General features: G+C 35.9%; 1 protein-coding gene across 3 annotated transcripts in view; it reads left to right on the plus strand.

The window, feature by feature from the left end:
- The first annotated feature begins 895 nt into the window (after positions 1-895).
- The window catches only part of CAPN6 (calpain 6), a 47141-nt gene continuing 25720 nt past the window's right edge, over positions 896-22316 (plus strand). The window contains exons 1-5 of one of the 3 annotated variants that reach the window (XM_072430201.1): positions 896-959; positions 11654-11828; positions 15407-15538; positions 16392-16600; positions 18806-18998. In XM_072430201.1, coding sequence (XP_072286302.1) covers positions 11664-11828; positions 15407-15538; positions 16392-16600; positions 18806-18998 — 699 coding nt within the window. In that variant the 5' untranslated portion in view covers positions 896-959; positions 11654-11663. Of the gene's footprint in view, positions 984-3186; positions 3488-11653; positions 11829-15406; positions 15539-16391; positions 16601-18805; positions 18999-22316 lie in introns of those variants that run through there. The other 2 variants (XM_072430202.1, XM_072430200.1) reach the window with 2 other exon arrangements.

The raw sequence follows: 22316 nt of genomic DNA on the forward strand, positions 1-22316 counted from the left end.
CTGGAGCCTAAAACCAGGCTAGTATCCTTGTTCCAGATCCTCTGAGGAGATGACTTATTAAAGATTCTATGATGACATTTCATTTCTGTTTTTGAAAACTAGGTCCAACCCTGCAATGACAGTCTCACGTTTGACAAGTTGACAGAACAGACAGGACTCTTAGTATTCCCTCCAGGCACAGGGCTCTGGAGCTTCCTGCACAGTGACTGCCAAGTAATGTTATTCTGACCATGCCTTGGTGCAATGCTCTGCATAACAAAACACAAATTTGAAAGTATAACAAAAAACACAACAAGGATGTTAGGATACACATCATTTATTGGTATTGCCCATAACATCCATTTTCTAGCATCATATTATAAGTGTAAATAAAGTGACATGTATTCTTAAAACCCTGCAGGAAGAAAACCTGTAATGAACAATATCTTCTTCTGATTAAAGTAATTTAAAGCTGAACTCTAGGAATCCATAAAAATACCAATATAATGTATGTAATATTTGAAGATATCATATTGTTTTTAAAATTATTTATTGCCTGAATGTGAAATGGTATCAAAATTTCTAATCCTCTATAAATTAGGTTCGGAAAGGACAGAGCCAATCCGTTGTGTTGCATGAACAAATGCTGTCATATAATGTATTGAAAGTTTTCATTAATATTTTTCTTTCACTTCTTTAAATGAGGTTGTACAGGTATTTGTTAAAATATTAGGTATCTCCATTTTCACCCATATTTCTTATCTTTCAGACCTTGTATTTATAATAAACACAAAAAAATGAAACAAAGATAGAAATAATTAATAGGAAGCAGTAGATGGAATTGTAGTTAGATGTCTATAATCCAAAGTCCATATGTCCTTTTGACTTGTGAAAACAAATATGTGAATCAGTTATGCAAAAAGCATTGGTGTGAAAGTTCCAGGGATTATGGAATGCGTGTGAATATATAAATATGCATTGTAAGTAGTCTACTATGAGCTAAGGTAAGATAAATTAATCTGCTAGGAAAGAATTCAAAACATTCTTAGCCACAGCACATGGAGTAACTCTCAGGCAGTGTTAGGTTTGCAATGTTAACTATTAGTCTGCTTGAATCCTCTGAAATAGAAATTTAGTTAAACCTACAGTATGTAACTATAATCTCTAGTGTCACCCTGAGCAGTAAATATTATATTGATTAGACAATGGGATGCAAGGGGGAAGTTAAAGAGTTTAATAAAATTAAGCTGATGTGTCGGAGAAAGTATATTGATCAGTCTGAAGCTAGCTATAATTGGGATTCTTTGCTAGGACAGAACACTCTGTAACATATATATATATATATATATATATATATATATATATATATATAAGTTGAATATTCTTCACTTAGAGGTTACATTTTTTACATGTGCTGTGCCATTCTCACTCTTACTCTCACTTTTATCTAAAAAAAAGGTTATTAACATTCACACTGAAACTGTTTCTTCGATAGTCCTATTCCTGCCTGATCTTTGCAAGCAATCCTCCAAGTAGTAGGTCCACATGTGGGCAACTAAAGATAAAAACCTTTTGCCTCTTTGAATTTAGTTGTTTGCTCTTAGTTTGATAAATGTTTATTTTGTTTGTAAATATTTTTGTCTATAAGCCAATGCACTTCTTCTGTTTACATCATGGGTATATATCAACTTCAGTAAATAGGGGAGTGACAGATACTCCCATTAGCAACCAAAAAATAATATATAATGCAATTTGGGTGGATTGTCAACAAAAAGCATTGTCTATTTGGCACAACAGAATTCTTCAGAAGTTTTTGAGCTACCAGGATAAAATGGTCAAAATCAGATAACATTTTTCAAGCTTTTTTTTTTTATTATTAAAGATTAAAGTGTGTGTAGTCAGAGCCGTATACTGTATATATTATTTATGAGCATTTATGCTTATGTGAGTGTTGATTGTACGTTATATTTATGAATTCTTTTATTTACCATAAAAGCATAGATGCATGGGTCTTGGCTAAAATGCCTCTAAAAATGGTAGTTGCTTTGCTGTTTTTTCTGATCTACTGTCTTCAACAGTGTATAATATGAGTCATCAAACTGAAACAGGTATGAAGATCGGAAAAGTGATAGTAGCCTCCATGTATCCCTAAGTAAAGCTTTTTTTTTTACTGCATTCCAAATTTGAATTTCAAAACTGTGTTGACCAGCCTTTCACAACCTTTTTACTCCTAAAGAACCAGGGAACCTCTGCCATTGGTCATCAGTGGGAAGAATGCTCTCCATACAATAAATGTCAAAAAGGTACCTGTACAATCAGCTGAAAATGTATTTGGTGTCATGCAGCTGGAAATGCAAGGAACCCTGAAAATGTCTAGAGCAGGGGTGGGCAAACTTTTTGACTCAGGGACAACAATCTGAAAAAAAATTTGAAAGGGGCTGGGCCGATGGAAGAGTGGGCAGGGTTATGCCATCATGACCGCACTGAACGTGACATCATGATAGCAAAACCCCACCCACTCTCCCATCACAGATCTGAGCCTACGATGTGAGAGTGGGCGGGTTGTGTGCAGGGACACAACTCGCCCACTCTCCCATCGTAGGCTCAGATCCAGGGGACGTGTTCTGTGGCTCTTGCGATTGCGCCCCCCCAGCGAGGCCCTTCTCTTAACCCTGCATAGGATGGCACCGGCCAGGGCCGGAGAAACATCCCTATTGGGCCGTGGGCCGTAGTTTGCCCATGCCTGGTCTGGAGGAACCCTAGGGTATTCGGGTATAGCTTCAGGGTACTGTATTTCTATACAGTTGGTATTAGGATTAGCAAAATATGTTCAAATAATGTGGAGAACATTCTATAAAGATCTCTATCCTTACATACAGGAATGTTATTCTAAATGATAACATAAAGTTGCAATAGGTAGGACTGCAGATTATGTTACAAAAGCTGTGATCACCACTTTTGCTGCAATTGCAGATAATTAAAATGAATGAGCAGATGACATGAAATGATTTAGTTCATGGCGTATCATTTAGTTCAATTCATTTTGATTGGCTGCTACAGGTTACTGAATTTTACACTCAACGCTTGGCCCTTTGCAATGCTTATTTAAGCAGATGGTGAAGAAGAACCATAAACAGTCCGTATTCTGTGTTAGCTTAGCAGTAGTTTTCCAGCAAAGGTCAATTGCAGCTTGTCTTGTCCTGTAACTTGCACCACTCCCCTCCTTCCCATAATAGAACTTTTATTAATGCGGCTCCAGACTACACCTCCCAGAGTCCTAGGTCACTGAATCTCTGCCTTCTATTATGACTCACAGTCACAGCCTTTTAAAACAAAGCAGGGGCATGAAGTTTAAAACTGCAAAACTCAAGATTCTCCTCTAATGACTACCACTTATGGACGCTCAGCAATTCTGCACAGCCCGGACAGCTGGAACATGTTAACACATTGATTTTTGGGATTGTTTTTCACTGAGTTGACAGTGCATAGAAAGCAACACAGTTCAGAGGTAAGGCACATCAGATACAAATTGATTTTTATAATTTCACACGAAAAAAAAACAAAGAGTAACATTTTGTTTCCACATTCTTTTATTGTCTATAAACAAGTATGCAGAATTTGTTATATAATTTGGGATTTCTTAAATCAGCTGAATCATACAAAGAACTGTACATCTGCTGCGGTATTACAAAGCATAACAGTATGTTTATTCGGCAAAAGGCCTTTCCTGGCCTTCAAAGTACCTCACTTAGCCATTAACAAATTGGTTTGGTCAGTGTGTGTTCATTTGAAATGAGAGAGCTTTGTAGAATGCACAGATACCCAAAAATGTCTACACTGATGTTTGTTCAAAAAGAAATCTGCTGGTTGTAGGTATTTTTACAGGTACAAAATATGCTTTTGTATTCTTTATTGGTAAAGATTCAAATGTATTCTTCATTGTATAATTTTCAGTTATAACCATGATTTTGATCTGACAGATAGTCACAAGTATTGGGGGTTGTTATTTATGCCAGGAATAATTAATAAGGCCAAGAACAGCACTGAGATGTATGACAGTCCTTCCATGATTTAAAGGAGTATATGTCTGTTATGGTATGTATAGACGTTTAGGATTTTTAGTTTTCTGTATGTGCAGTCTTATCAGTTAGTACAACAAGAAATTGTACCAGCTCATGGTCAGTTCAATACCGAGAATTATGTAATACTAGAATGCAATATTTAATATTTTCCAGATGTAAAATGATTTATAGATGTTTCTGTATATACCGTTTCCCCGATTATAAGGCACTCTGTTATATTTTTTGAAATGCCAAAATATGCCCTGGGTCTTATTTTCAGGGGATGTCTTATTTGGAGCTGTCTTATAAACGGGTGAGTGTCTTATTTTAATTATTTTTTTAAAAATCGGGGGTGGCTTACTTAATAGGGATGTCCTAAAATCGGGGAAACACGGGTAGGTAGTATTTATTTAATTATATATGTATGTGCTTGGAGGCAGCCATAATTACTTAATGCAAATGCAAGTGATTTGTTGTATTTGGTAGTACTTCAAACTGTATTCAGTCTGCTCAGGCTCAAATAAAACAGCTGCCTTTGTACTGTATAAGATATATTGATCTCCTCTGAGCAGTCCTTAACCAGGAAAAAGCACAAACTCACAGCAGGCAAACCTACTCCATACACATAAATGAGTCATTAAAATAAAGAAAAAAAACTGTAGGTAGGTGTTACAACAATGATACTGTGCTGGTTACCAAATACATTGTACAAGTACAAAATGTACTCGCAGCTAGACTGATTAATTGCTGTATCTGCAGTGCCCAGTCACAGAAGAAAAATGTCTAAGTTCTTAGTTCTGTGTATTAGGAGTTTGCATGTGTTAATCTTTTGTATAACACTGTTGTACTGCTTCACAGTTCCAGAATTTTATAAATCTGCTTTCCTGCATATTGAAACTAATATGGTTGGTAGAAGAAGTTAATATGATTACAGAAGACACACGCCAGCTGCAAAAATAACTAGACAGAACAAATACCATGATTTAAGGAGCAATGATTTCGTAACAGCAAATTCAAAGCAAAACAATGACATGTAAACTAAATCAAAGTGATTTAAAACACAAAAAGAATAAAATATATAAAAATGTCTTCCAAATTTATCTACTATTGCTAAAAAATATATATTGAAAATCTGAGGGATCAGTGTGGTTCCTCCCAATGATAATCATCACTAATAATCAGCAGCTGACGAGAATTTACAGCCTCATATTTACATTAGTAACAAAATGGTTCATAGGAACTGACCGTGTAAACTTTGGTTTGGATTTGATATTCTGTATCCAAATTCTTGCCTCAGCTCAGCCAACAAGACTGATATCTATATATATATATATATATATATATATATATATATATATATTTATATATATTCAAAAAGTCTGAAATCTCGCCCCTTGACAGCTTGTTTACTGTCAGTACATGTGAGTACCAGATTCTGATTGACATAGTGTACTGACCCTGTCTATAAGCAAACAATTACAAAAAGCTGACATTAAAACAAATTTGGATAGTCACACAGCTGCTTTTAAGTATACATATAATTTGTAATGCCAATGACCCCCTGCCCCACTGCAAGTCCCATACTAACCTGTCCTGGATCCAGCAAAAAATCAACAACTTGTTACCAGCAGTGTACCAACACTCCATTGGAATGTATGAGAATGCACTGAGCATGCATGGCCTGGCTCAGAGGATTTGAAGTAGTTCTGCAGTTCAGTTACAATTTAACATTAATCTTTTCACTGACCTGTTTTTTTTTTGTTTACTTGGTAAACTGCCATGTCAAAGAGCTTTTTTCTCTGGTGACACATTTTCTTTAAAGTGAACCAGTGCTTGGTCTTTTGAGGTTCACATTGCTATTACCTTTTCCTAACAGCTCCTGTTCTCTGTTCTGTTTTGCTCCAAACAATAAATATTAACAAACTCTGCAAAACATTTAAAATATATAAAAACAAATTCATTATTCAAATACAACATTACCGCCTTACAGCTGGTGATTTTAATTGATCAGTTAGTAGGTGTACTTTCTATACACAATTTTGATTCATTAAAATAATTGAATTTACATCAATAAAAATTGAAGAGAAAATAATTAGTGACATAAAATGGAAATAAAATGCTCATAATTTTCAGCCCTGCTCACCAGAGAGCTTTTCACAGTTCATGCATATTAAGATCCCTCTGATCTGCATTAGATACAGTACGGTTTTTTCATTATAGGTAACTTACAGTTCCAGTTTGGCATGTTAAGTGCTCCTTCGGGTGATGCTATTTTATGCATTTACAGAATATTTTTTGATGAATATGGAACATCAGAGCTTTATTTTTTATTAATTGCTTGATGTTTCACAGTAGTGATTACATTTTAATTTGGGTCTTTATTCTGTTGCACTGAACAATAATTAACAGTAAAGTAATCATTGTATTCCTTTAGGAGAAGAATACACAGGATTAGGTTGTCTTGAATAGAAATATTTTTTCTAATAGGTATTTACAGTGACCTTTTTTCTATTATTTCTAAATCCTCTAACAGTTTATGGACCAATATGTTTTAACTGTGGACATTTTTAATAAGATATTTTGCATTATTACCAGAAAGCTAGTATGCATTTTTTAGAATTTTACATTTCATGCCAATATAGGACCATTGATATAGGCGAGGCTGAGCTGAAAGGTAGGAAGGAAAATTGGTAACAAACTCTATTTCACCTTATTATCAAACTTTATAAATACAGACAGACAAGACAGCTTTTGTTGGAAGAATCTTGGCCACAGCTCTATTGTGACGTGATGTTAAGGTACAGGTAGTCTCTGAGTTAAGGACATCAGACATACAAACTTCCCTGCTAGCTCCTGTGAAGGATGGAGGCTTGATGGGGGAGGGGGCAGTTCCCATGACTTGCAGAAGAAGTTTGAACAGTTATGCAACATCTTGTAACTCTTTAATGACCAAGACAAACTCTGCAGTTGTTTCTTTTTTCATATGATAGCACAGCTTGCTCCAGAAGTAATGAATGTCTAGGCTCCATAAAGTTTTTTTTCTTTGTTTGTGATTAACTCACAGTGAGGATTTTATACACTAACTGACACCACACTTCCTAATAATATGTTGAGACAAACACCTGTCCTAATTGCAGTTATTAAAATAATGTACGTGCTCTAACTAACATACAAATTCAACTTAAGAAAAAACTCCCTATCTGTATGTAACCCAGGGACCCTACCTGTATTACTAATGCCACCCTATCAGCCACCAGCTGAGTTTTCACCAGCTCAGTGGGTACTCTTGAAAACCATTGAGATGGCAAAGAGTAAACAAAATAAATATATAATACATACAAATAATTTTACAATATAAAAAATACGGTTGAACCAAATAAGGTAAAGTGGAATGCTTCATATAAAGGATGTTTTACCTGCTTTGTTAACTGTTTATGATCAATAAAGTAAATGAAGATAAGTTAAGGCAATAGGAGTCATTGGTAAATATACATGTTTCTTCAGAAGGGGAAAAAAAATATGGTAAGTAAGAAGTTACATAAATTTATGGCCAATTTTTAACAGGAATCACATAGGTAATAATATCATATCACCACAGAAGTAAAATAAGAAAAAAGAAAAGACTGAGGGTTTTTGTGGCAACAAGTATTGTATTATTTATATTTTCCCAACATACAATACATTTCAAACAATATATAAAACATATATAAACAAATTTAAAGGTTACTCATACCACACAGTATAAAATGAGGAATTTTGGCCAATCAGGTTTGGCACTAGACAATGTGCAACTATCCATAACAGGCAATATTTGGGTCATAAAAGAGTTCTAATAATACAGCATCCACAAAAGGAAATCAGAAACTCTCAGATTTGCGTCCGAGTTACCCAACACGTTTCGCCCAATGTAGGCTTCCTCAGGGGTAATCGCACATACACGGAACACTGTTAGGTGCTGCAAACAATAAACAAATACATATTGATAATTAGGCATAAATAATGGTATTCAACATTGTTACATTATTGATATTAGTGAGGTAGTTGCTCCAATATAGAACAATGTCCCTAGGTATATATGGTATTTTGAGGTACAATATATAACATTGATTTGCTGGAAATGTGCTTAATCGAACTTTTACCCAAAAGTTACAATACTAACAGGTTGGATGTAAATCAATACATGAATACAGTACAGCAATCTCCAAAAAATAAATTCAAGCATAATTATACAACTAACATGATCCAGACATTAGAAGTATATATATAAGATGGTAGACCTCACCAAGAGTATGCTGGGAAGAGTTTCGCCTAAAGCAGCTTTTGCCTGAGTGTATAATAAATGAATTTAAGTTTATTGTATGAGGATAAACAGTGGTAAATACTGTCAAATAAAACAGTACAATAAAGGCTACATTGGTCAAGTAACTGTGAGCTTATGTAAGTATTATAAAGCTGAACTAAACTGTAGAAGTGGGCAAAATATCTGATTCTCGCAGTCTGCAGTGTGTAGTACAGAGAAGGGAGAAGTCTGCAGCCCTAGCCATTTTGCTATTGCTTTTTGTATTTTGCCATTACTCAGGGTTGGCATTAACCCATTTAAGGGAACATTTTATGCACTATTATTATTTAAGGGAAGAACCACTACACCCCCCTCTCTTTGATTTTGAATCACCACAGGAGTAATTATGTGAGGGAAGAGTCACAAGCCAATAATGTTATATCATCTCATAAGGCAGTGTTTTTCAACCTTTTTTGAGCCACGGCACATTTTTTACATTGGAACAATCCTGCCGCACACCACAAATCAAAAATGTTACAAAATGACACTATGTAGCTAATTCTCTTGCCTCTAAGAATAAACAAGGCAATTAAGCTACCTACTGCCAGCCACGTACTCTGCCAGTCACTATGGCACAGATACTCAACAATGGTAATTAGATAATTTCCATCCGTACACCTGAAGATCTCTCACGGCACACTAGTGTGCCATGGCACAGTAGTTGAAAATCACTGCCATAAGGAATAGGGTTCAAGAAGAGACACTAAGCATAATATGATTGGATAAGACATGAGATTGAGTAATGCATGGTCCACCCATTGGTAATCAGTAACATATATGAAAGGAGTTAAACTTGGAGAGAAAATATGGAGTTCAACTTGCAATAAATCAGAACAGCCTGTAGAAAGATAACCTGGTGTCTGTCTTTTCTCTTACGATCATAATCAATATGTACACTATTTGTTCCAAACAGCTGACATGCTTTTATTTACTGGATAAAGAATTTACCTCTGACACCTCATACTGGTTTACTTCTCACACAACCCCAACTGTAGGGGCTTAATCTTCCATTCGCTTATTGAACTCAAAAAACACCAGTACTTGTTTACATTAGTCTACCAAGTCATCAAGAACCCAACATTCACCAATTTACTTTATTGGGCTTTGTCGAGGAAAAAACAGCTGCGATAGAGATGTAATCACAAAAAACAATTTCACATACAATAAACGAAAGAAGAGCCAACCGAGGGTGCCATCAGCAACAGATACATAGGGCTAGGCACTCCAAGGTCTCTTTTTGATAAAAACCAAGTGTCTTAATGATCCTCATTTATACCCCATATCATGGATTATCATTCCTCCCTACTGACTGCATCTCACGGCATGCCCTCTTTTCTATCACAAAATTCTGGGTGTCCTTTACTGTTTGCTTTTTGACTATTGTGTCACAGACCCCGAGTAATCATGCTGCAAAAACTTTTAAAGCAGAAGTGAATGGACATTACTTGCCTAGCATTTTAATTAGACATAGTCACTTTATTAATATGCTTTTTATGTCTCATCTTTTTTAGAACATTCTGACACTGGCACAGAAGGGGCAGTTGAAATGTAATGCATATTCATGACAATAATTATATTTCTATTGTTACGCCTCACACAGGCACAAGGGGCCAACAAAGCAGGCAAGGTGCAAAATCTCAGTGGTGTGAAGAAGTAGATAGGTTCGACGTATAAAACAAGGCAAACTTATTATCCAGGAAATGACAGTGTGAGGAGAAAAGATTTGAGGCAATACAGATGTTAGAGCAGAATCAATAAGGTAAAGTGTTGAAGGATATAAAAGAGGACAGCATAACATGTTGTTTTGTATATGTATTTATGTATCAGAATTCAATACCACTTTAATGAAGATCTATAATACACTAATTTAGGGCATAGTAACATATTTGCATTAATTGTAAATGTCTCCAACACACTGTACAGTGTAATGCAATGCATATCACACTGCTGCACATCACAATGCAAATATTGTGCTGGATTGTTCATTTTGTAATCCAAAGTGAAGTGTTGGTAGTAATAAAGTCTAAATGTTTAACAGGGTATGCCTCTTGATTCTCAATGCCCATTCATTCTTGTGTTGTAATGCACTGCAATGTTAACGTGTGAATCGGCCATGAAGATATCTTGCCATGATATTTTGTTTGTTAAGGTGTGAAATAAAATATTTGGAACATCTTTTTAAACATTTACATTTTCAGTACACAAACTTTACAATATTTAGACAATTACATGCTTAAGCCTAAATATTGCATTAGGGTACATAAAACTCTCCCTTTTTTACCTCTTGGTGTATTAGTGTTAGATAGGAACTTGGTACTTATCAGTGCTGGTATCGCTCAAGCAGATAATAAATGTGCATTCTATAGTGTTGGATATGCTCCAGTAATAGGGACACCAGTCTATATACCTAGCCTGCCTGGAAGGAATCCTTATTTTGGAGAGAATGGGATTTTCATATTTTTTAATATCTAAAACAAACAAAAATTGAAAGTAAGGACAAAAAGATTCTGAACTTTCTGTAAAGTGGTCCTCTGCACAGAGGAGAGAATGAGAAGCAAAATTTTAGGTGTACATATATGTGTTCAGGAATTAATATTGGTTTATTCCTGGAATTCAAGGTTTTATTTTTTGTATATTATTAAAATCAGTTTTACTGTATGTATGTTTTGTTTTCATAAAAGGTGGAAGAGTCAGTCAGTCATTACATTTACACTGTGTATGTGTATTTTTGTGTTTGTGTAAATGTATACACATGCAAAGATGGAGATAACAAAGCAACATCTAACGAATGTCAAACAAGAAAAAAATGCAAACATTAAGGAAAGAACTAAAGCTGCGTACACACTTCCAATTTTTGTCGTTGGAAATGATCTTTCACGATCCTTTCCAACGACAAGGGAGTGCACGATGCATGAACGGTGCTGTACATACAGCACCGTTCATGCTCTATGGAGAGGGGAGGGGGAGAGCGACGGAGCGGCACCCTGCTGCGCGCTCTCCCCTTCCCTTTCATTAGGATCGGCTGTCGTTCATCGTCCGTGGATCCGGCAGGTCGGTCGTCCTGACGATGGACGACACCGACTGTACACACGGCAGATTTTCGCCCGATAATTGGCCGATGCCGATTATCGGGCGATAAAAATCTGACGTGTGTACGTAGCTTAACACATGAATACAAATTCTTTATCTGTTTCTAGGCATAGCAAATAATAACTTATTTATTATTTGTATAGAAAGTTTCTTACATCTAAGTCTACATTGTTTCACATTTTAGTGCAAACAACATGACTCCAGCAGTCAGACCCTTTAAGAATCAGAAATTCCTGAATTTAAAAAATGAATGTGTAAAAGGAGGAAGATTGTTTGAAGATCCAGAGTTTCCAGCATCTGACGAGTCCTTGTCCTACAGCAATGCCCCCCCACATAGTATACAGTGGAAACGTCCCGGGGTAAGCTTTTTCTAATATAGCAAAAAACCAATGTAATAATTATGTATGTTACTGACGGGTAAAAAAAAAATAATTAAAATACAAAAGCTGAAGTAGATTTACAATATACATTGCAAACATCAATTCAGAACTGCATGTACAATAAAAATGAAATAAAAATAAATACATGAAAAAAAGAAAGTATTACATCTGGCAAAATCATTTATAAAAATCTCATTTCCCAGTAAGCCCAGAACACTGAACATCATTGTCTGTCAGGGAGAAATCTTGTTGCTTGAGAAAAAAAAAATGGTAATGTTTCAAAAAGAGTAATAAATGTAACAACATCATACTCAGAAAGTGTAGTATATGAATGGCTTGTTCAGGAAAGGTTTTTTCTGTTCCAGATATGGATGAAATTAATTAATTGTAATTAAATTACTATCCACTGCAGATATATCACTGATTATTAGGAAACACATTAGCTGTGCACTAAAGGGAAATCATTGGTACTTTACAAAAATGTTCTAAAAACACAGTTCCTAAAATCTCATAAAAGTTTTAACATGGCAATGTAAATTCAAAAGTAGTTTTCGATCATTTAATCACAGTTGATCCTGCTATTAAGATTCTTGTTAAGGCACTTCTTTTTGTTAGTTAGTGATTATCTCCAAGTTTTGCTTTCATGTTCCAACCCCATTATTTATGTCCATGGTGGAAAGAATGTTATCAACATGACACAAATTGTACAGGCATTATCATGTTGTCCAGATCAGGTAATTAATTCAGAGCAATGATCTGCAGTCAATGTTGGAGCAAGTACATGGAGACATGACATGTCGGGTAAAGACCGAATGAGATCAACAACACTGAGATTGCAATAAAGGGATTAAAAAAGTGAAAATGGTAATTTATTATTTTAACAAATAAGCATGGCAATTCATTATGATATACAGGGATTTAGATTATTGTCATCTAGTTAAGGATAGATTAGGCATTTCTATGCCAGTTCTCATGAATAATAATAACGTAATCTTATAATTGTAGCATTGCAAATGAAAATACAAGTACAGAGTGTTCCAGATGTTTTTTAAACATTAAATGAAGACATTTTTCTCTCTGGCAGATTCTCCCATGTGCAGCAGTGCTAAATATCAAACAGTGTGCTGGGAATTGAAGTCCACTTCCAGAAAAGCCATCAAGAATAGCCTTTTTGGTTACCATTGCATTTAGATGAAATTTTAAACTCTGATGTATTTCCTATAATATGGGAATCACTTTAGGTTTTCAAACAGGGTCAGTCAGTGGTTTTTGATTTTTTTTATTTCTTATATTTAATCTGCAATAGATCTGATGTACAAGTCTTCTGGGGGGTCTATTTCCTAAAATCCATATTTGGGTCAGTCTGAACCATACGTTAAGCCTATGCAAAGCAAAATAGTTTCAGTTATTTAAGGGGCATATAAAATGCTTAAATGTGAGTACCCCATCCCACATTCTAAAAATTCAAAAAATCCAGTCACTATTATTGTATCTTTGAAAGTTGGGATATCCCTTACCCATAATTGGAAAATAGTTCTAGTACAGTGTCCTGAGGCACACTTGCGTTAAGTCAGGCATTCCTGAGAAATGGTTAAACAATTGAGCTGTGGTTGGGCAGTGACCACCTTGACAGTACCTAACAAATTTAACTCACATACATTAGAGCAGTGTTTCTCAACCTTTTTAATATAGGGGAACCCTTGAAAATAACTTTCTGGTCTTTGGGGAACCCCTGCTAAATTAGCATGGTGGTCAGTGGGAAGAATGCTATCTTTACAGATAGTCAAAAAGATAATTGGGGTCAATTAAACTGACCCCAGAGACAGAAAATTGCTCATTACTTAAGAAACCCCAAGCAACCATAGGGCTCCATGGAAACCTGGTTGAGAAACACTGCATTAGATGGAGTTTGGACTTTCTGACCATTACACGACAAGGGTGTTGAACATACCATAAACATGCACAATAATTTTTCATGTGTATTTATTGGATGAGCAAACATCTTTAACGTCTGGCTTATCATAGAAAAAATAGTGATTTTCCAAAAAAAGTACAGAATTTTTCCACCCTATGAAAGATCAGCCAGATAATGCCTTTAGGGACCTTTATCTGGCTATATGGGCGGCATTTTTTTGATTCACTTAGTAATCATCAGAAACAAACAATTTATTGCATGGAAGCCTGAAAACCTTCGACAGCTTAAATAAAGAAAGCTTAAATAAAGAAAGCTGTGATCAAATTAAAATGATTTCTTGAACCTTTTGTATATGGGATTCTTTACCCACCATAATATGTGCTATGTTGGGCTACAACAGAGGTGGATTTAGGTAACATTTCATCAATGATTAAAAAGAAATATAAAATGCACATTTAGAAGGAATGGCACGCACAGTTTTTCAATTTAATATGTGAATAAAATGTTTTTAGCGCTAGCTGTTGGTAAAGGTTGCAGACTAAATCTGGTTACATAACAACTGTCTGTGGTATTTTCATAATTACTCTGCTTGTTCTTATTATTTCTTAATATGTCATCATAAATCTTTCCAGATTCCAAGCCTGACTTCCATTTTTTTTTCAATTAATAAATCAAGTCACATTAGTCTTTTAGTGCTCATATTTTTTTTCCTAGGGCAAGTCTCCAGTGTATGTCTGGCTGCAGTCAGACTCCATAAATCTACAAAGACTTTATATATGACAGCTGATGTAGAACTTTATTAGGAATCCCCTTGTATAACACTCAATTATTAAGGTTATTCTTTAATCAGTTAGTAAAAAATAGTAAATTATAATATTTTCAAAACACAAATAACAAATATGGGAAAGGAAAAAAATAAAAAGTTATTCCTCCATATTTGAAAACCCTGTTATGAAAAAAGAACCTTTTTTTTCCATAGAGACAGGAAGTCACCATTTTCTGTACATGTGGGTAAATGTGGCGCCAAGTCTGGAAGAAATGTCAGATTGGTACCTGGCATTCTGATAAAATGCCTATTTAAACCCACCTGCAGGATTCACCTATCTATGGTTAGAATAGCAGTAAATATTATGAAATTCATTTAAAAGATAAGTATGGTAATATTAAAGAGATAAAACAATTTTTAAGAGAGATAAAATGTAATGGCAGAAGAGACATACAAAAGTTTTTCTAATATAAATACCTGTTTGCAGTTATATTAGTTCTGCTTAAAAAGGCCCTGTTTAATAACCAGTTCCACAAACAGCATGACACCTGAACCAACACATGGGCTCATCCATGGTGGATCCAGGATGGATATTTGACACTAGTGATTAGTGATTGTGCATTTGTTCATCCTGACTGTGGACATTGTATAAATCTACCAAAACTACCATACAACATCTCACAGACAGTAAAGGCCCACCATGCCCATGGCCTTTAGCATGGGGGTTGATATTCTAAAAAAGAACTCCTAGACATGACACAAACACTGAGACAAAAACAATAAATATTTAAAGTATAAAATTACCAACATTTATGAAGGTTTACTGCAAAAATAAACCTATTTACCAAGTATCCAACTGTTCATTTATAATTACAGGAGCTTTGTAATGACCCTTATTTGTTTGTGGAAGGAATTAGCCATCATGATTTACACCAAGGAGAACTGGGAAACTGCTGGTTTGTGGCTGCCTGCTCATGTTTGGCCCTTCATCAGGCACTATGGAAACAGGTACTAGTAAAAAAAAAAAAGACCGGCTGGTTATCTCTGCTTTATATAGCTGTTGTAATCATTTAATAAGGCAAAGAAAAAAAAAGAAAACGTGAAGCAAGTGTACCAAGTTTTGCAGTTTAACCACACTAAAATCCTGGGATCGGATTCACTACCTTGGGGTTCTGGCTGGACATTGTTGCTGTTTGCATGCCACTCACAGAAGAGTCTTAGGCCATGCAATATTGTGACCCTGTTGCTAAATTTAATAAATTAGAAAAAGGGTCCCTGTGAAGATTAGAATTGATATTTACCTATCTTGATGCCCACTCTACTAATCTTTACATCCAACACTTCCAGGAGTGTCAAATGTTTGGTTCTCTTTTGCACTCTGTGGTTTCTTTCTGCCATGCCCCCCTACCTTTTAAAGGACAAGAGGACGTGGTAAAGAACTATTAGCAGGTCCGTAGAACCACATTGGGAGACAAAGCGTCAAACATACCTTGAAGTTTGGTAAATGCTGGAGATTCATTCAATATCAGTTGTGTAGGTGGCAGGAGAAGAAAGTATTACTTTCATAAACTTTAATGTAGTTAGCATTTCAGATGCTTTGTAAGATCACTTTGGGCAGACTTCAGAAATGTTTACCATTTATGAAAACTCCTACATGAGAGTTTTTCAAGATCAACTCTTAATACAAATGGCCTGCACAAGGCCCTGGTGGTTAGGTATTTTTAACTGGAAAAAAAGACAAGATGGTTGATGTAAGTAAATGGGAGTCTGCTCTTACAATATCCTTACAAATGGGCAATTGTCAAATATATCGCTCGATTCCTCTATTAATACATTAAACAAAATATGTTTTGTATTATAGGTTATTCCAAACTGGAAGAAACAGGAGTGGGACATAAAAAGACCACACAAATACGCAGGAATTTTCCATTTCCAATTCTGGTGTTTGGGGGATTGGGTAGATGTTGTCATTGATGACCGGTTGCCAAGCATAGATGGAAATTTGATCTATTGCCATTCCAATGTGAAGAATGAATTTTGGTGTGCGCTGCTAGAGAAGGCTTATGCCAAGTAAGAATTTGTTTCATTTTTCAGACTCTGAAAATGGAAGAATTCCATATCAGCTAATAATTTAGTACTGTAGCAAGGCTTAACATGACAAGGACTGTCTGGTCTATATCCTCCACAATCTATTAAGATATCAATCTCTCTCCCAACACTATGTTAAAAAATAAAGGCAATTTCTCCCCCATTGTAGTGGCTCTCACACATCTTTGTAGATGGCTGCTCTAAGTAACTGATATGCATTATTAAAAAATACTGTGCTGGTGTGCCAGTTATGCCTCTCCTGAAGACGTGTAAAACTATAACAACTGTAACAGCTGGCCAAATAAATTACAGGGTTTCATCCAAGATGACAGGTACATTTGCCCCAGATACAGGTTACGCAGAGTATTTTTCTGTTTAGTCAGACAGTTTTCCTTTTAACCTGAAGGTGGGGTTGAAGTACCAGGCTGAATGACAATGAGCTTCTTGGCCAGGAGGGGGAGCGAAAGAGGCCTGGTTATGATCAGGTGTAACTGTCTCAGCTGAAACCCATCCTGGAAATTAGGTTGGGGATATAAACTCCCAGCCCACTTATTCCTGTGTCTCTGTCTTGGCTGGTGAGCTGGGAGGAGGTCCAAGGTGAACTGTGAGTAAAGACACAGACTTTGTTGGAAAATCTGTATGGTTAGGGCCTTAGAGTCCTGCACAGCACTAGGTTGGGCTGGATTGTTAGTAAAGGGAACTAACAGTGAGTTAGAGGCCAAGGGGCCAGGTTTTAATTTTGCTGTTTGTTTTATTTTCCCTGTTTTTGTGTGAAAATAGTAATAGTAAATAAAACCCTTAATGTACTTTTAACCTGCTGGCCCTGTTTCCTGTTTAAAACACCCCCATTATAATGGGTGATCTCACACAACATAATAAATTCAGTTTAAAGAAGTATTCCAGCATGTTATGTCAGAAGAAACAGCCAAAAGCCACCTGGGTATGTGATATATGTATCTTGTGGCGGTAAAGACAGTAGGGTAGGAGCATCCTCTTCTTTAAAAAATTGAAAAAATATTTAGGGGGAAAAATTTTTACTTTTTTTGCTTTATTTAATATTATTAATATTTACCAGGATTTATATAGCGCCAACATATTTTCTAGTTCTGTACATTAAAGAGGGGTAATAAATGGCAAACAGATACAGACAGTGACACAGGAGGAGGAGAGGACCCTGCCCCAAAGAGCTTACAATATAGAAGTTTGGGGAAGTAACACACAATATAGGAGGTGGGGGAAGTAACACACAATATAGGAGGGGGGATATGTAGTGATGGGAAGTAGTGAGAGTTTTAAGATACAGAAGACGGTTAGGCAAGTTTGAAAAGATGGGTTTTGAGTGCTCTTTTAAACGTGCAGAAAGTAGGAGCAAGCCGAATGAGACGAGTAAGAGAGTTGAGGCAGCTCTAGAAAAGTCTTGGAGCCGTGCGTGTGAGGAAGTTATGAGTGAGCAAAGTAATTTATAGGTCAATGGAGGAGTGAAGAGAGCGGCTAGGTGTACAAGGAGTTTGGTGGTCTCTGGGGACAGGTAGGGGTGGATTTTGGATGTTGCGCACCTGAAAATGTTCTGAATATGAAGGGTATATGGGAGGGCAGAATCAAAAGTGACACCAAGACAACGTGCTTCTCAGGAGGGATGAATAACAGTGTTGTTGGGATGGACAGATAGATTTGAGTGTCATCAGCATACAGATGGTACTGTAAGCCAAAGGAGAATATGAGACTACCGAGAGAGGAGGTGTACAGAGAAATTAGAACCAGTTCAAGGACTGAACCTTGGGCAACATTAACAGGGAGGAGAGTAGGAGAGGAGAAATTACCATTGAAGTAAACTTGAAAGAAGGGGTCAGACAGATAGGAAGCAAACCAAGAGAGAGCAGTGTCAAAAGGAAAAATCTAGGAGGAGGGAAAAGTTGCCTTGTGACTTAGCTCTTAGCATATTTAGGGCATGTGTTAGTGGGCTTCAATTTGATATGCATTTGTAACAATTCTGCTTTAGACTTCCCTGGCAGATGTAGTTGACTTCCTTCCTACATTTTACTTCCTCCAAGGAAGTTTCACATTAGTTTGGGCAAGTTTCTTTTAGACTTGTATGGAGTTGCAGAACTCATTGAACAAAAAACAGTCACTTTACACACCCATTAGTGAACCATTTCATTTGTGTTTATGCTTTACTATATATTTCAGGTTATGGGGAGCATATGAGTCACTGGATGGTGGTAGTACAGCAGACGCCATAGCGGATTTCACCGGAGCAGTCATTGAAAGCATTGACTTAACGGATGAGAAGTACAGTGTTAATGTGGCCGCTCAGACAAGGTTGTTTGAGCAACTTCTGCAAGTTCATAGACGAGGTGGTCTGATCTGCTGTCATCTCAAGGTAGAATAACATAAATGGAAAAAAATGATCTTTATTAACAAAAACAGAACATATTACATAAGCTATCCCTGAGGCATAATCATTTTGATGGCTGATTAAACAAAAGCCAGTAAAATACATGGTTATCTTAAGTCTAAACTACAGTAAAGCAGCTAAATACACTGATCCAATACACATAGATGAGCTGTTTCACCTTCCAAAGGATTTGTTTTTCTATCCATCCATCTGAGCTGTGCACATGCTTCCGCATAGAGCAGCCTTTTTTGGCAGGACAGGGGCCAGATCTCATCTTTCTCTTCTGCAGTTCAGGAACAGAACTCCTCTAACTAGTGACTGGGTAGTAAAAGCAGAAGCAGCAGAATGAAAAGTTCCCTGTCACTCTGCACTCTTTTCTTTTTAGCATGTTCCTGGTTTGTATATGATCACTTGAATATACAAATCACAATATAACAAACACAGAGGGAAATAATGGGTGACTGGGAATTTAGCCTTTTCATACTCTACTAAAGAGGAGAATTTTTATTTCTGGGCTTTGGCTGGATTTTAAGGGATATAAAATGTGGGAGATTAGCTTCAAACACACTTGCTTGGATAGAGATATTTCAAATTTCAGGGCACCACTTATTTACAAAAAACATCCAAAAAAAGCAAATCTTTAAGGGGTATCAATGTCATTCACAACATGACAAAACGCCTAAAACTTAGCTTCCTTGCTCTTGTCCACCTGATCTAACCTGTGGGAGACCTTCTCCCAGATTAGGGGATTCACACACCTTCTACCTGAGCCTCACCTGGCCTTTCTTCAAGGACACCCTGGGCCTGGATCGCAAATAAATTGGGGCAGGAATTTGTCCATAATACAAATATGCGTTGCCCTATCCAGGCCCTTTAAACCCTCTCCAGGGGCAGATGATGCCAAATACCTTGCAAATTGTGCATCATATATTTTATCTTGTTACATATATCCCCCACAGATCACGACCTAGGGCAGAATCTATAATGAGAGGAGGCAACAGCCAAAGCCCCTTTTCCAATTCTGGTTTTCTTTGCAGTCTACTGTTAGGGACAAAAGGTAATTATTAGGTACTACACACGCTTAATGTAAACTTTCTTTCAATCCTTTAGAATACACATTACTTTGCTGAAAATCAGGCATGTTCATTGTGGTCACACTTTGTAGTTTTGTGTTTAATTATTTTTTTTCAAAGGTTTTTCAAAGAAAAAAGAGTTTTACAAATAGTTATACATTTAAACACCATATTGTCCTTTGTGGACTAAACTATATACAGTAGTTGCCATTCCTGAGTCGTAAAGAATTAATTAAATGTTTAAGCAAACAGTTAGATAACACCAGATCCCATAACATATCCTAGATCCATAAAGATTATAGAGGTAACTAAGGTGTACTACTAATTATTTTATTATTTTATTATATAACAAAAAAAAGGTAGAAGTGAAGTAAAGAAGTAAATTTCCTACAATAAATCAAAAACTTTAACCCTTAAAGAACACATGACATTTATTTTAATTTATGTGACAACCAGAAATTCTGTATAAATTACACTATTTTTAAAACCTTTTAATGCAAATATTAGTAGATTTTTCAATATTTGTGATCTAATTTACTATTTCAACTATTTCAGTAATCTAATTCATCTAAGTTATCCCAATAAATAGTGCAACGAAACCCAGTCCAATCATTACTAAAACATTATAATAAAAAGCCTAAAGTGAAATCAAGAGATCAACTGAAACTTCTACAGGAATTTAAACTATATTCAAAAAAGGAATAGACAATATCAAACAAGACAAGAAAAACTAAAATCACACATGACATATCAGGTAACATAAGGGCAAAGGGGAGAACAGCTGTATAAAACAGTTTTTCTATATAATATCAATTTTAATTAGTTGTTCAAAGTAGATGAACGGTATCTCTTCCAAAGATCCCAGATTTTATCAAATTTGGCCAATGTATTTTTAAGAGTATGAGTCATCTTATCATTTACCATGATCCAATCCATTTTAACATTGAATGGGCCTGTTGATATCACTGAAGACTTCCAAGATTTAGCCAAGGTAATGCAAGCAGCCAACAACATCACTTTCAAAAAGATTTATGGAAGGCTTTGGGGCTACCAGATCACATCTGCTAAACAATGCAGCCTCTGGGGAACTCTTCATCTCTCTTTCTAGCTTTTTTTATATTCTTTCAAACATCATTATTCAACAACCTTATTCCAAAAGGTTTGAGCCACTGGACATGTCCACCACATATACAATATTGTACCACTTGTGTCACAGCCCCGAAAGCAAAGGGGTGAGGATGAGGAGCAGTATTTAAATATTGTCTCGAGGACCAAATACCAACGAAGCATGACCTAATAATTTGCCTCAACCAAAGCTGAATTTAATGATATTTTCGAAAGTAAATAAGCCATAACGTTTTAATACTCCCTAGAATATGCTCCACCTAAATCTCTATTCCAAGAATGCATATATTTCAGTTTGATTGAAGATGACATCAGTATATCATATATTATCAAAATTTGGCCCTTCATATCCATTATTGTTCTACAAGAACTTTCAAAGGCTGTGAGACTTAAGGGGCGTGGAGCTAACTGAGTTTTGCAACATATAAAAGATCTAATTTGCCTATAATGAAAATATTCATTATTTGGAAGCTGTTTTTTACTAGTAGAATAACTAAGTAATTCTAAACTGAACATATCATGATTATCTAATAAATCATAAATATTACCCGGTAAAAACTCCGGGTTATTCCAAAGAGGGGCAAGATGAGTATGTGCTGAGCACAGATCATATTTAAATTTCAACTTGTCCCATAACAACAGGGAATGATTTAAAGTTTGGCAACTCCTATATTGTCTGAGTTTCCTTGAGATCCACATCAACTATGCCAAATTTCCCCTTATAACAGCAAATGCCTCCATATCTACCCATTGGGTTTTTTACCTTGTAATGTGGAGTTTGAAAATTGTGATAATTGGGCTGCCAGATTTTGATAGGTAAACAAAGGGACCCCCATAACCCCTTTAGAATGGCGTGTCAACGTGGTCTATCTCTGAATATTACCTCCTTTGCCTCCCCAAGCAAAGTTCATAACCTTAGCCTGAAGAGAAGCTAATATTGAAGGGGGAACTTCAATTGGAAGAGTACGGAATAAATATAGCACCCGAGGTAGAATGTTCATCTTAACTGCCACTATACAGCCCAGCCAGGATAAAGGAGCAGTAGCCCAAATATTCTAGTACACAAAAATAAGGGAATATAATTAGCTTGAAACAAGGAATGGTA

The sequence above is a fragment of the Pyxicephalus adspersus genome, chromosome Z (assembly GCF_032062135.1).
Source record: "Pyxicephalus adspersus chromosome Z, UCB_Pads_2.0, whole genome shotgun sequence".
Taxonomy (NCBI): domain Eukaryota; kingdom Metazoa; phylum Chordata; class Amphibia; order Anura; family Pyxicephalidae; genus Pyxicephalus; species Pyxicephalus adspersus.